Source organism: Trichosurus vulpecula, chromosome 2, assembly GCF_011100635.1.
Source record: "Trichosurus vulpecula isolate mTriVul1 chromosome 2, mTriVul1.pri, whole genome shotgun sequence".
NCBI lineage: Eukaryota > Metazoa > Chordata > Mammalia > Diprotodontia > Phalangeridae > Trichosurus > Trichosurus vulpecula.
In genome coordinates this window covers 347,784,434-347,800,364 of record NC_050574.1, presented here as the reverse complement: position 1 = coordinate 347,800,364, position 15,931 = coordinate 347,784,434, and the positions used below count along the sequence as shown (strand labels likewise).

General features: G+C 38.1%; 1 protein-coding gene across 2 annotated transcripts in view; it reads left to right on the top strand.

Annotated features, from left to right (window-relative positions):
* SLC35A5 (solute carrier family 35 member A5) overlaps positions 1-15,931 on the top strand; it is a 42,695-nt gene that overhangs the window by 9,913 nt on the left and 16,851 nt on the right. For both annotated transcript variants that reach the window (XM_036744265.1, XM_036744266.1), the window contains exons 2-3: positions 4,813-4,974; positions 14,193-14,291. In XM_036744265.1, coding sequence (XP_036600160.1) covers positions 4,845-4,974; positions 14,193-14,291 — 229 coding nt within the window. In that variant the 5' untranslated portion in view covers positions 4,813-4,844. The remainder of the gene's footprint in view (positions 1-4,812; positions 4,975-14,192; positions 14,292-15,931) is intronic.

The window sequence follows — 15,931 nt, the reverse complement described above, 5'->3', positions numbered from 1 at the left end:
TAGCTGAACTCTAACCTCCTACAAATAGATTAATCTCAGATAAACTACGTCCTGAAACTGTAATACTCTATCTTAGAAAGCAAATAAATGTATGCCTCCTTTAATAGCTCTAAAATTTTTAAATTTTCAAATCAATGAAGGTTTTATTTGAGGGGAATCTATAACATTGGCCAATGTGAGAATGGTAAATTATGTAACAGAGCAGTGGGGTACAATGTATAGAGTGCTTTGGGGATCATGACCACTTGGGTTCAAATCTTTTCTGTTGCCTCTGACCCTTATTAGCTATGTGACCAAGGGCAAGTGGCTCAACTTCTCTGTTCCTCAGATTATAATACTTTTGGTCCTGCCTCCCAAGCTTATGAGGTTCAAATAAGGGGTCATCTACATAAAGCATACTCTGCAAACTTCAAAGCGCGTAAAAAAGTTGCGTGATAGAAGTGTAGGAGAAACCTGGCTAGGAAGAAGTTGGTGAATGTGGTCTAACTAGACCAATTGAATTAGCATTGATTGTAAAACTACTCAGAAAATAGACTATGATCAGAAATGAATTATCTGGAAAAAGTGGCAAAATGGAATCTTTAAAAAAAAACAACTAGATAATTGAATCAGGTTTATAGTCATATTTATCCTTCACCATAGAAAAATACATAGAGTTCTTTGCTTGCTCATAAAAATCCTTTGCCCTTTCAGTTTTTATTTGAGCTATGATAGAGGTGCCCCTGGATTTTTAACTTCAGTAAACTTGGTTATCTAAATAATAAAACAAAGTCTTTTGTCCTCCTAGGCCTTCTTGATTTCTTGTACATTCTATTGTACATGTTGGGACCTCTATTCTATTTTGAACTAACTCTTTATTATACTACAATGAATGCCACCAGACTATTCAGACTATCTGTCCTACCCTGAGCTATACTTAGCAATTTTTTTTTACCTGGTGCAAAGAATGAGGGATGAATTTCAAAAGACAATCTGACATCACATGGAGCTGTTCTGAGAAAGAAGGTAGTCTGTCCCTTTGCCTCAGGCGGTTTGGAAAGAAGGTGGGCTTGATAGAGAAGTAAGAGGAGCCCCGTGGCAATGGGATCCTGAACTGTGAGTGAGCTGGTGAAACGAAAACCCTGAGACAGTGATCACCACAAGGAAGAAGTGCCCTATGTCTTCCCACAATTTCCATGACCTCAAAGCCCATTTACTCAATACTAGTTATAGCTTTAGATACTACTACCTGCTGTCAAAGAACTCACTTAATTCAGAAATACTGTCTCAATTGAGCATATTACTGCATATAATGCAGTAATATAATATAACATAAATACATACAATACTTAATATTTGTTGAATTGTTTGTTTTATGAGACCATGGAAATGAATTAGGACTTAGATTATCCTTTCACCAAGTGCCTCCAGAGACTGCTTAACTATGTTGGTTTATTTTCATCATAGCGATGTATAGGTATTGAAAGATATTGGGCTGGCCATGGTAGCATGCAGTTGTAATCTGTACTGCTAGGGGAGGCTGAGGCTGATGGATTCCTTGAGTTCATGAGTTCTGAGCTGCAATAGGGTTAAGCTGATCAGGTATCCATGCTAAGTTTGGCAGTAATAGGAAGAGCCGATGGGAACAACTGACCAGACTTAGTGAAGCGTTGCTTTATGTGTCTTCCTAGCATTCACCATGAAAGAGAGAAATAGAGAATAGGGACTGAACCTATTATTTCAATGATTTAGGTCACTCTCAGAGAAGGGGACTCCTTTACCAATGCAAATCACCTTCTTTGTTGCCTGGAGCACTGAGAGGTTAAGTTACTTGCTCAGGGTCACACGGAATGTGTTAGAGGTATAACTTGAACCTAGGACTTCCTGGCTTTAAGGCCAGCTCTCTGTTATGCTTCAGCGTATCATCAAAGATGCTAACTATAAATAAAGTTAAAGCAGTAGGTATTCTTATAGGGTTTTTAGAATTACTGTTATTTAGGCTAGATGAAGAACCTCCATTGGATGCTTCATTGTGACCTCGAAGTGAATGTGGACTCTCACAAGCCATTCTAGTAGAGCACAAACTCTGGTAGGCCCTACCCAGGTGGAAATGCTTTGAGGCCAAAGGATGGACTCCATCATCTGAGGGACCAGCCCATTTAAATCCTGAGACCCTCATTATTAGGAAGTTGGCTATCAGGCAGCATATTTGTTAGTTATAGCAACTCATGAATATGATCTGCTAAAGCGTAGAGGGGTTGTGTGATCTGTATCAGTGTAGAGTATGAAATCATGGAGCCTTAAAGTGAGTAAATAAAGGATACAAATATTACCTTTTAGCTTGATAGTTAACTTCTTCAAACTTGTATCACTGAAGTAATTTAAAATGGAAATACTATTGTAGTTGAACTTACTCTGGTAGTTTTGATAATTTAATAAGTTTCAATTTTATTTCAGTTCAAGAAGCACTTATTATACTCCAAACCGTGTACTAGACACTAGGGATACAAAAGCAAAAATAGTGAAACAGTCTTATTGTACACAGATAAGTAATAAGTGAGGTAGACAGGAAAGACCTATAGAGGGGTAGTACCTGAGGTAAGTTTCAAGGAAACCAAGGGATCCAAGGGTAGAGGTGAAGAGGGAGAGCATTCCAGGCACGGGACACAACCTACGCAAAGGAACAGAAGTGGGAGATGGCATGTCATATACGGGCAACTTCAAATTGAGAATGTCAGGGGAAGCAATGGATAATAAGCCTTCTCAAAGTGCCATCGGTGGGGCAAGGACTGGTTTACCTGTCAGATTTATGGAGAACGGAAGAATTTATGACCAAACAAGAGATAGAGAACATTATGAAATGCAAAATGGATAATTTTGATTGCATTAAATTGAAGAGTTTTTGTACAAATAAAGCCAGTGCAACCAAGATTTGTAGGGAAGCAAAAAACTGAGAAAAAAATTTATAACCTCATTTCTCAAATATATAGAAAACTGAGTCAAATTTATAAGAATACAAGTCATTCCCCAATTGATAAATGGTCAAAGGATGTGAATAGGTAGTTTTCAGATGAAGAAATTAAAACTATGGGAATATGAAAAAAAATGCCCTAAATCACTATTGATTAGAGACATGCAAATCAAAACAACTCTGAGGTGGTACCACATCACTCCTATCAGATTGGCTAACAGGACAAAACAGGAAAATGATAAAGATGTGGGAAAACTGGAACACTAATGCATTGTTGGTGGAGCTGTAAACTGATCCAACCATTCTGGAGAGCAATTTGTAACTATGCCCAAAGGGCTATAAAACTGTGCATACCCTTTGACCCAGCAATACCACTTCTAGGTCTATACGCCAGAGAGATCATAAAAATGGGGAAAGGACCCACATGTATAAAAATATTTATAGTGGCTCTTTTTGTGGTGGCAAAGAATTGGAAATTGAAGGGATGTCCATCAATTGGGTAATAGCTGAACAAGTTGTGGTATATAAATGTAATGGAATACTATTGCGCTATAAGAAATGATGAGCAGGTAGACTTCAGAAAAATCTGGAAAGACTTATATTAACTAAAGATGAGTGAAGTGAGCAGAACCAGGAGAACATTGTACACAGAAACAGCCACACTATGCAATGACTAACTTTGACAGACTTATCTCTTCTTAACAATGCAAGGACCTAAGACACTCCAAAAGACTCATGATGGAAAATGCAGTTCACGTCCAGAAAAAGAACTGTGAACATTGAAGCATATTATTTTCTCTCTTTCTCTCTTTTTTGAAATTTTGTTTCTTCTTTCTTGTGGTTCCTCCCATTGGTTCTAATTCTTTACAATGTGACTAGTGTGGAAATAGGTGTAATATTGTGAGAAATAATCATCTTACCAAGAACTCCACCTGGCCATTAGTGAATTTAGAAGGAAAAAAATTTTATTTCTTGTCATTTTGGATGGGTGACTCCTAGGAAAGTCATGCCCTTTCCGACAAGGATAAAATCTTTTATTTCCTAATCTGATTTGCATTTCCCTCCTCTGTATCCCATTGGCCAGGCATTTCAGGGTTCATAGCCTATCTGAAAACCCCACCCCTATGTGGTTCTACACCCCAGCTTACATCTCTCTTTTCCATATTTCAATTACCCCCACCCCTTTCATCCTCATTCTCTTTATGCTTTATTTAGTAAAGGAATAACAAGCCATAAATAATCTTAATCTCATCCCTGGATGTCTGCATCACTCAGATTTTATGATCTCCATAGCATGAGAAAGGAATTTTCTCAATTGCAAATAGAGTTGACAAAGGTGTGAGTTGAAGATTCAACCCAAGGATTCAACCCAGAAAAGTCTCATTATCTAAGACAGCATATGGGTTAATGGGCCTCATCCTTGGTGAGCTTCAGCTGGCTTGGCAGTTTTTGATACACAGGAAAAAGGCCTTCTCAGAACAAAAGAGAGTGTCTGCACTCAACTTCTGGGCTACATCCCCCACTGCTTTCTACTACAATCAGTTTATCGTTTACATTAGCCTTAAGTATATCTCCTTAGGTTTCACAAATTATATTTCATATAATTTCTGTGGAAACAAAATTCAGTCATCCCTTATAATATGAATGTATATGTTGAGCCTATATCAATTTACACACCATCATGGGATGAGGGGAGGGGAGAGATGGGGAGAAAATTTGGGTCTCAAAATTTTATGGAAGTGAATATTGAAAACTAAAAATGAATAAATAAAAAGAAAAGTGCCATCAGTTATGCCAAATGCCAATGCTTGCCCCTTTTCTAACACTGAACTTTTGCTTATGAAGGTTTTGCTTTGTTAAAGGCTACGAACAATCAGACAGTTCAGACGTTGGAATGGAAGGCAAGTGCTGCAGTCAGGCTGGACCATGGATTACATCAACAGCTTCCACAGGTCTTCTGGGGACCATGTTTGTGGCTTTAAGTTCAAGTCGTATTTTGTTGATGAAATTCTCAGCCAATGAAGGTATGTTAATATCTGCACTGTAATTCTAGAAACCTACGTAATGTTCCTCGTGCTGCGTGACTCAGTTTCAGCATGAATTGTATCTGTCTCTTAGTTTATTTATGTGAAATGTAAGACTGAAATTATCCCCTACAAAGTGCAATTGGTGAATATAGGCAATGAAGTGTATTCATATTAAAATTTTTTTCACCTTATTAAGCAATATGTCTTATTCTGTTGTAGGGTCCCTGGTTAATTGGGTTAATTGTCAAATAGGGGACAATAACCAATTTGTGTGGACCATTTTGCTAACATCTGAAATTTTTTAAAAAAAATTATTCTGAATTTGAATACCAAAATTTTTTTTCATTAATACAGCATAACACAATAAGAGGATTCTTTATGAAACCATGAATCTCTATTTCACAGAGATATTACTTGCCTAAAAAAAACCCAAAAGTATATAATGAATTTTACACCGTATTTTCAAAATTGTCCTATTTGTTTTTCCTTCTAAACTACCTTCTGTTTCCTTCTTTGCATTATAAAAAGGTTACTATGTTTCTTGGGATGGGGCTGGGGTGGGAATCACTATTGCTAATTATCCTTCCTCCTATACCCTCCTAATTAAAAGTTGAAAGAGAGAAGGTGGGAATAGCCTTGTAACAAAGCATAGTTAAGCAAAACAATTCCACAAAGTGATGTTGTCCAAAAATGTAGACCTCTTTCTGTACCGTGTGCCCCTCACCTCTCTGTCAGGAGGTGAGTAACATGCCTCATCATGGATTTTAGGGAGACATGGTTGGCTATGGAATTAATCAGAGTACTTAAGCCTTTCAAAGTTGTTTTTCTTTGCAGTATTGCTATCTTTGTGTAAATTATTCTCCTGGTCCTACCCTCTTCATTCTGTTTCATTCCATACTACCTAGGATTCTTTAAAATCATCTTTTTTCATTTCTTACAACATAATACTACCCTGTTATATTCATATACCAGGATTTGTTCAGCCATTCCTCCCATCATAGGGCCATCTTGGCCAGAAGTCTATTTTTTCAATCATGGGCTCCTCACTGCCCTACCAGATAAGCTAGAGACTACTTAATAATAGGCTGTATCTGTCTCTGCACTTAGTATTTGGTGCTTACTACTTCATTAATGTTCCTAAAGTGGCTGTCTAGCTTGCATAATCCATGGATATTGATGGTCATGTACATGGGAGAAATTTCCTGTCTTTGATAAGAGATTTGTTTTCACAGATGTTGATAGGTATCTTTCTTTAAAATTTCCATTTGCCATCTCTTTCTCCAAGCTTATAGCATAAGAAACAAGAAAACAATAGGCTCATTGCTTGGGGAAGATGGTTTTTTAACAATTGACAGAGAAAGAGAAAGCAAAACTACTTAATTCTAATGCATCCATTTTCCTAGCAAGGAAAAGCCATTAAACTGAAAGGATAGAAAAAAATATTAAGAGGGATTTGAAGGTCCGGCTAGGAGAGAGGCTAGTAAGAGGGCTTGTAGCCACTTCAGTGAGACTCTCTAGACTCAGATTATTTTCCAGGATACTAATGAGCTTAGAGATGTGATTATGGGATTATTATTAATGATCTTTATGACATAATGAAGAATGGGACACTTGCCAATAGGCTGTAGACAAGGAAATGTCATTCTAGTTATTTAATAAGGGGAAAGGTGGGATTCTAGACTCTGCAGATAAATATGATGCCAATCTTCAGCAGAATTTTTAAAATAGATTATTTGAATAAGGAGTGTGTAATCACCTAAAATAAGGTAGTAGCTGAAATACAACATGGGCTTATTAAGAAAAAAAAATCATGCAAAATTGACCCCATTTCTTTTTTTGATCAGTTTACTAGGCTGGAGGCAGTCTGGCATAAAAGGCAGTGCTGGACTTAAGAGTCAGGAAAACCACCTCCACTTGCTGAGTCAAATGAGCAAAACCAGGAGAACTTTGTGCACAGTAATAGCAATATTTTGCTATGACCAACTTTTTTTTAGAATTTAATATTTTATTCTTCCCCAAATACGTGTAGAAACAATTTTAACCTTCTCTTTTTTTAAATGCTGAGTTCCAAATTTTCTTCCTCCTCACCCCCCACATTGGGAAAGCAAGCAATTTAACATAGGTTATACATGTGTAGTCATGCAAAACACATTGCCACGTAAGTCACGCTGTAAAAAAAAACAAAAACATACAGACAAAGAGACCCAAGAAAAATAAAGAACGTAAAGGAAAAGTAATATGTTTTCAGGCCCCAACAGTTCTTTCTCTGGAGATGGACAGTACTCTTCATCATAAGTCCTTCAGAATTATCTTGGCCCATTGTATTGCTGAGAATAGCTAAGTTATTCACAGTTGATCATCATACAATGTATAGTGTTTTCCTAGTTCTGCTCATTTCACTTTGCATCAGTTTATGTAAGTCTTTTCAAGCTTTTCTGAGAGCATCTTGCTCATCATTCTTTTTAGCACAATAGTATTCCATCACAATCATATACCACAACTTTTTTAGCCATTCCCCAGTTGATTGGCATTCCCTCAATTTTCAATTCTTTGCCATCACTAAAAGAGCTGCTATAAATATTTTTTTACATATTGATCTTTTCCTTAATTTTCTTTTTTAAAATTCTAACCCCAGTTACATGTAAAAACAATTTTTACCATTAATTTAGAAAAGTTTGATGATGATTTTTATGTTTTTAGATATTATCCCTTTTTATTCAACACACATCTGTGCTCTCTATCTATATATACTCCTTCCAACTGCCCTAATAATGAGAAAGATCTCATGAGTTACGAATATCATCTTCCTATGTAGGAATGGGAACAATTTAACTTTATTAAGTCCCTTATAATTTCCCTTCCCTATTTGCTTTCTTATGCTTCTCTTTAGTCTTGTATTTGAAAGTTAAGTTTTCTATTCAGCTCTGGTGTTTTCATCAAGAATACTTGAAAATCCTTTATCACATTGAATGTTTATTTTTCCCCTGAAGGATTATACTCAGTTTTTCTGGGTAGGTGATTCTTAGTTGTAATCCTATCTCCTTTGCTCTCCAGAATATCATATTCCAAGCCCTCTGTTCCTTTAACATGGAAATCGCTAAATCTTATGTTATTCTGATTGTGGCTCCACCATACTTGAATTATTTCTTTCTGGCTTCTTGCAATATTTTCTTCTTGACCTGGGAACTCTGGAATTTGGCTATAATATTCCTGGCAGTTTTCATTTGGGGATCTCCTTCAAGGGGTGATCAGTGGATTCTTTCAATTTGTATTTTACCCTCTGGTTCTAGAATATCAAAGCAGTTTTCCTTGATAATTTCTTGAAAGATGATGTCTAGACTCTTTTCTTGATCATGGCTTTCAGGTAGTCCAATAATTCTTAAAATATCTCTCCTCCAGGTCAGTTGTTTTTCCAATGAGATAGTTCACATTGTCTTCCATTTTTTTTTCATTTTTGATTTTGTTTTATTGTTTCTTGATTTCTCATAGTCATTAGCTTCCACTTGCTCCATTCTAATTTTTAAGGAATTATTTTCTTCAGTGAGCCTTTGGACCTCCTTTTCCATTTGGCCAGTTCTGCTTTTTAAGGCATTCTTCTCCTCATTGGCTTTTTGGACCTCTTTTACCATTTGGCCTAGTCTGTTTTTTAAGGTATTAGTTTCTTCAGTATATTTTTTTGTGTCTCTTTTACCAAGCTGTTGACTTGTTTTTTATGATTTTCTTGCATCACTCTCATTACTTTTCTCAATTTTTCTCCTATCTTACTTGATTTTCAGAATACTTTTTGAGCTCTTCCATGGCCTGAGACCAATTCATATTTTTCTTGGAGGCTTTGGATGTAGGAGCTTTGACTTTGTTGTCTTCTTCTGAGTGTGTGTTTTGATCTTCCTTGTCACCATAGTAACTTTCTATAGTCAGAGTTTTTTCCACTGTTTGTTCATTGTCCCAGCCTATTACTTGACTTTTAACTATTTGTTAAAGTAGGGCTCTGCTTCCAGGGTAGAAGGCACACTGTCATAGTCTTCAGGGGTTTTATGCAGCTATTGTCAGAGAGACTTCAAGGCACCTGTAAGTTTTCAGTTCTTCCAAGATGGTATGATCTTAGGAGAGGTGTTTACTCCTCTCCTGGCCTGTGCTCTGGTCTGTGAGTAACCATGAGCACTCCTTTCTGCCCTGGAACTGTGAGGAGGGTACCTCTCCCACAAACTCTGCTATGCTAGTGCTCCTCCTCACCCTGGGACTGCCTCGTAGGACTGTAACCTGGGATCTGAGTATGGGCAAAGCAACAGAGTCCTGCCTTAGTGCTAACAAAAAGACCCCTGTAATCTCCTTCTGACCAGTTGTTTGACTTCCTTACCATCTATGGATCAAAAGCTCCTGAAGCAGCCGCTGGTGCTGCTAACTCAGTCACTCCCAATACCTGCTCCTGGTTTTCTGGGGCCAAAACTGTGCCAGTGCAGACTGTGCTGGTGTAGCCTGCGCTGGACTGCACTCTACTCTCACCCAGGTGTGACAGACCTTTCCTACTGACCTTCTAAGTTGTCTTTGGCATCTGTGGGCTGCGAGGTCTGGAAACCACCACTGGTGCCAGTGATTCAGTTGCCTTGAGGCCTGCTCCTAGTTTGCTGGGGCCCTGCCTGCACTGAACTGTGCTCCTTTCTCACCCTGGTGCAACACACTTTTCCTGCTGATCTTTTAAGTTGTCTTGGGCTGGTAATTTGTTTCACTCCATCTTTTTGTGGGTTCTACTGCTCTAGAATTTGTTTAGAGTCATTTTTAAAAAGTATTTGGAGGGTTTTGGGAGAGAGCTCAGGCAAGTTCCTGCCTTTATTCTGCCATCTTGGCTCTGCCTCTCCTGGACTTAGCTCTTCTCAGCAATACAGTGATATAAGACAATTCCAAAAGACTCATGATGGAAAATTCTATCCACATCCAGAGAAAGAACTGATGGAGTCTGACTGAAGATCGGAGCATTCTGTTTTCTCTTTTTTTTCTTTCTCATGGTTTTTCCCTTTTTGTCTTATTCTTCTTTCGCAACATAACTAACGTGGAAATATGTTTAATATGATTGTACATGTATCGCTTACATCAGATTGCATGCTGTTGTGGGGAAGGGGGAGTGTAGGGAGGGAGAAAAAAATTTGAAACTCAAAATCCTATAAAAGTGAATGTTGAAAACTATCTTTACATATAATTGGAAAAAATAAAATACTTATGAAGTGGGGGAAGAACATTAGGAGGGTTATTGGATAGAGATTACATAAAGCCTTTTCTAAATGTAGCATTCTGTGATTTATTAGATTTTTGTATAAACCACTGTGCTGGCTTTTGGAATGAATACATACACACACATATGTATGTATATATATATATACATATATATGTGTATATATATAATTATATATGTATAAATACGTAGACACATGTACATATATACATATAATGTGGCATGATCTCTGCTGATAAGACATATATGATTCATAAAGAAGACATTTTAAATTGATTAGAACATGACTGAGACCAGTTTTCAAAAGATTTACAGAAAAACAAAATAGAGCACAACAAAAGGAGGAATAAATTTAGGTGAATGGTAGCTGAAGAGTATAGAAAGAGGAAATAGGCATGTGAAAATAATGAATTAGTGACTGCAAAATTCTTTAGAGTGTGCACCTGTGTAGATCTCTACTGGTTCAGGTTTTATCACTTTATATTGCTCACTTCTCTGGACTTTCGGTTAGAATATAGCAGTGTTGTGGTATTATAATTATAATAATATCACATATGTATATATAATTTTAATGCATTAATATTGAAAAATTCTCATGATAATACTAAGAGGTAAGTGCAATAGGTTTTATTATCCTTGACTTACAGGCGGGGAAACTGAGTCTCAAAGAAGTGATTTACTTGTCTGTCATGACCTAGCTAATAAATGTGAAAGGTAGAATTAGAATCCAGTCATTTCTGACTTTTTCCCACTACCATTCTGCTTCCCTGAATAAGCAATGGACTAGGGGCTGAAACCTAGCTTTTCTGACACTAAACCCAAGCGAGAAAAGGCATTGACCAGGAATCAGGAGGCCCTGAATTTTATTCCCAGCTCTGGTTTTTAACTCTCTCTGTGATATGAATACAAGGGTGTTGTGAGACTCAAGCAAGATAATGGATTTAAAGCACTTTGGAAATCTTAAAGTGCTATATAAATGCCAACTTCTGTAATTATTATTAGTAGCTTACAGTCTCCAGACTTTCAGTGTGGTAATGACTTTATTCCCTGAGCCTTCAACTGCATTCCTGCTGAGCTCAAGCAATGTTTATTGAGCAATATAGGGGTATGGTGGCAACAGGCTCTCTGGGGGGAAAAATGTATGCATGAAAACTTTTAAGTTTATTTGTTATTAGCAACACTTTCTTAAGTCTCTAGACAATCAACAAAACAATAAATCAAGCCCTGATTTGTAACAATTGTAGATTTCTGAAGTATCACAGTGAAAATTAAACATTTGACTTGCTGGTTAGACCTGGCGCTAGCACACCCTTCCATGGACAAGTCATTTGATCTCGCCATACCTGCTAGCTGTCATTTTATATCTCTTTTCTCCTTCATGGCTAACCTCCTTGAGAAAGCCATCCACATTAAAGGCCTTTGCTACTTCTTTCACTCATTTATAATTCCCTTACATTCTGGCTTCTAGCCTTATCATTCATCTGAAAATGCTCTCTCCTAAGTTGTAAGTGATCTCTTAATTGTCAAATCTAATGGCCATTTCTCAGCCATCATCTTTCTTGACCTCTCTGCAGCTTTTAACACTGTCAATCACCCTCTCCTTCTGGACACTGTCTCCTCTCTTAGGTTTTTGTGAAATTACCTAGTTCTTGCCCTACTTTTCTGATTGTTCCATCTTAGTGTCCTTTTTTGGATCTTCATCAAGGTCATGCCTGTAACTGTGGACAGTAGTCAGTGAATAAACATTTATTAAATGCCTGTTATGTGCCAGCCACTGTGCCAGGCATTGAAAACAAAAAAAAAGGTAAAAGTCAGTCCTTCCCCACAAAGAGCTCCTCATAGAGGAGACGATGTGCAAACAACCATGTAAAGCAATCTATATATAGCATGAACAAGACATGATCAACAGAGGGAAGGCACTAGAATTAAGAGGGATTAAGAAAGACTTCTGATAGGTGGGATTTTAGCTAGGTCTTGAAGGAAGCTAGTGGAGCTGGAGGCAGAGATGAAAAGGGCCGGGGATAGCCAATGAAAATGTTTAGTCGGGAAATGGATTGTGTATTGTATTGTGTGAGGAACAGGAAGAGTCCAGTGTTAATGGATCTCAGAGTACATGGGAAGGGAAGTAGGAGGGGAAGGTGTAGAAGCCTAGAGCAATGGGGCCGGAGGATGTCTGAGTGGTAGGCCATGATAGACTCTTAATGCCAAACAGAATTTTATATCTGATCCTAGAAATAATAGGGAGTCACTATAGTTTATTGAATTGGGTGGGGCGAGGGAGGGGGGGCATTTTCAGATCTGCACTTTAGGATGACAAGGCTATGCCCTAGCCTTTCTTCTTTTCTCCATCCTGTGTCATTTGTTGGTCTTATCAGTTCCCTGAGTTGGCTTGTCATTTCTATTTATCCAGCCCTGACCTGTCTCCTAAGCGAAAATCTTACATCATCATCTGCCTCCTGGACATCCTGAATAGGATGTCCTGTAGAAACTTTAAACTCAACATATCCAAAACAGAACTAATTATCTTTCCCCTCAAACCTTCCTCTGTCCCAAACTCCCCTGTTACCTTTTTTTTTTGAAGGTAAATCATCTATTAAGCTCTTACCATATGCCAGGTATTGTGCTAAATTCTGGAGATACAAATGCAAGAAAATAAGATAGTCTTGCTATCAAGGAGCTCGTAGTATAATCGGGGAAGATGGTCCATAAAAGGGAACTGGAAAGCAGGGGGAGGGGGCTCAAATCTGCCAAGCAGGTAAAGCTAGTATGTCTGGGGCCACTCTGAAAAACAACGGTCCTGGCCCGGGACACAGCAAACAGGTGAGCAGGCCTCACGCTGCAGCATCCTGAGGTGAAGATGAGGGTGATGAGCAGGTAGTGCAGTCTAGGGAGGGAGTGACCTGGGAATCCCCCCTCTCTGCTGAGGGCACCACCGTCCTTCCAGAAACACGGACTCACATCACAGCCTTGGTGCCATCCTCAGCTCCTTACTCCCACCTACCTCATATATCTACCAGTTGCCAAATCTTGTCACTTTAACCTTCATGACAGTTATTGTATAGGTTCCCTTCTCTTCACTCACACAGCCATCACCGTGGTACAAGCCCTTCTCCCCTCACACCTAGACTATTACAATAACTTCTCGGTGGTCTCCTTGTCTCACACCTCTCCCCACTCCAGTCCATCCTTTATCCAAGCTACCTCCGCTATCAAAAAGATTTTCCTAAAGCATGGGTCTGACCATGTACCTCCCTTCTCAACATACTGCATTGGTTCCCTGTCACTTCTGGTATCAACTATAAAATGCTATCTTTGGCATTTTATAGCCTGTGCTTTTCTTACCTTTTCAGTCATCTTACACTTTACTTCTTTCTGCAAATGTTACAATCTAGTTATACTTTTCTTTGGACAGGACAGCCCATCTCCTGACTGTGTCTTTTCCCTGGCTGTCCACCCATGCCCTCACTTCTGCCTCCTGGCTTCCCTGGCTTCCACCAAAGTTAAGCTTAAATCCCACTTTTGGTGGAGATGTTTCCTATTCTTCTTCTCCGCCTTCCCCACCCCCAATAATATCACCTCTCTGAGATCACCTTTCACTTAGACTGTATTTGTGTGCGTATTTTTGTGTATCATTTCCTTCTCCTCAGAATGTGAGCCCCTTGGCAGTGTAGATAATGTTTTTACTTTTGTTGTCTGCCCAGTGCTTTGCACTGTGCCTGGCACATAATAGGATCTTAATAAATGGTTGTTGATGATTAAGCCTCAGTTTCTTCATCTATAAATGGGGCTATTTATACTCTCTAATTCACAGAGTTTTCATGAGGAAATGCTATGTGAATGCCCTGATATATTCCAGTTCTACAAATTGTCTATAAAACAGTGTTGTGCTAGAAGTACATTGATAATAAATGCTTCATAAAACATTTACCAAATTAATGACTATATTAATGCCAGATAGAGTAACAAATTCCTCTCTATTCCCTTTCAGAGAATAAATATGATTATCTTCCTACAACTGTCAACATGTGTTCAGAACTTGTGAAGCTGATCTTTTGTGTGGCTGTGGCAATCTGGGTTGTGAAGAAAGGTAAGGGAGGCCCATCCCTCAGAGTCTCTTCATCAAATTAGAATTGTAGGTGGCACAGTAGATAGAGTGCCGGGCCTGAAGTCAGGAAGATTCCTCTTCATGAGTTCAAATCTGGCCTCACACACACAGCTGTGTGACCCTGGGCAAGTCACTTAACCATGTTTACCTCAGTTTCCTCATCTGTAAAATGAGCTGGAGAATGAAATGACAACCATTCCAGTATCTGTGCCAAGAAAACCCCAAATGGGGTCACAAAGAGTCAGACGCAACTGAAACAACTGAACAAAAACATTAGCATTCTAGAGCTTGAAAGGACCCTGTAAATCATCTTATCCAAGTTCTTTCTACAAATGGGGAAACTGAGGCCCAGGGGAAGTTGGTCACACACTCTGTTAAATAAGCATTTAGTTCAAATTCACCAAGTATTTATGAAGTATCCACTGGGTGGACAAAGTCAAAAATGAAAAAATGACTCCCTTCAGTCAGGCAGCTTGCTTTATGCTAGGAGGAGACAAGTACATAAATACTATAAATATAAAATATCTATGAAGAAACTGAAAAATAGTTTTTTTAGGGTGGGGAGGGTAATGTTAAAAATTGAGGGTATGGGGGAAGGCCTCATATAGAAGATGGAACTTGAAACAAGCTTTGAAGGAACTAGAAATCCAAGACTCTTTGGTGTTTTCTTGGCAAAAATACTGGAATGGTTTGCCATTTCCTATTCTGGCTCATTTTACAGATGAGAATACTGAAGCAAATAGGGTTAATTGACTTTCCCAGGGTCACATAGCTCAGAAGTGTCTGAGACCAGATTTGAACTCAGGTCCTCCTGACTCCAGTGTCAGCACTCTTTTCGTTGAGCCACTTAGCTGCCCCAGTAGCTATATAAATGTAAGCAATCATTTTTAACAACTTGTTTTTCTCATGTCTTTCTGTTAGTTATGGGACAAGTCAATGTCTTACTATTATTCTTCTATATTTGATGTTCTGTCTACAATATCAGAGGTGTGGGAAGTTACTGCTTTTTGGAGTTTAATAAAAGTATTTTTAGTTTGTAAGCTTACCCTCTTTATGCTTACTGAAAGCATCCTTGGTACAACTTTGGTAGCAGATGGGACAGCAGGAATGATATGGACCTCTTCCTGTTCCCATATCATTTTTGTTTTCTCTACTAGGTCTATATATTTTGCAAACTTTTCATTTATTAAGTTTGGAGAATGTAAAATTTGGTTTGGTAACCATCTGAAATGTTACTCTTAAATTTCTTTGGATCAGTGTTATTTCTGGGTAAATGTGGGCAACAGTTCAGTCTGTGATAATGGTTCATTTTCCAATGAGGATATTTTGAAATCTATATTGGACTTTGGGGATTTGTAATCTGTCAGTCAATAAAAGATTACCATATATAATTTTAGCAGCTATGTATATTCTAGTATTCCAATATATTCTAGATATTTGATAGGTGCTACATTTTTTAAGATTGTAGTGATGTGCTACACAATTTTACTATTTCTTTCCATAATCAACATTAATCACTAAGTCTAGACTCCTTAAGGACAACCTTTTTATAATGTCTGGTAGCAAATGCCTGGCACTGAATTGCCATCATAAACAAAAATCTGCAAGACCCATCCATTTGT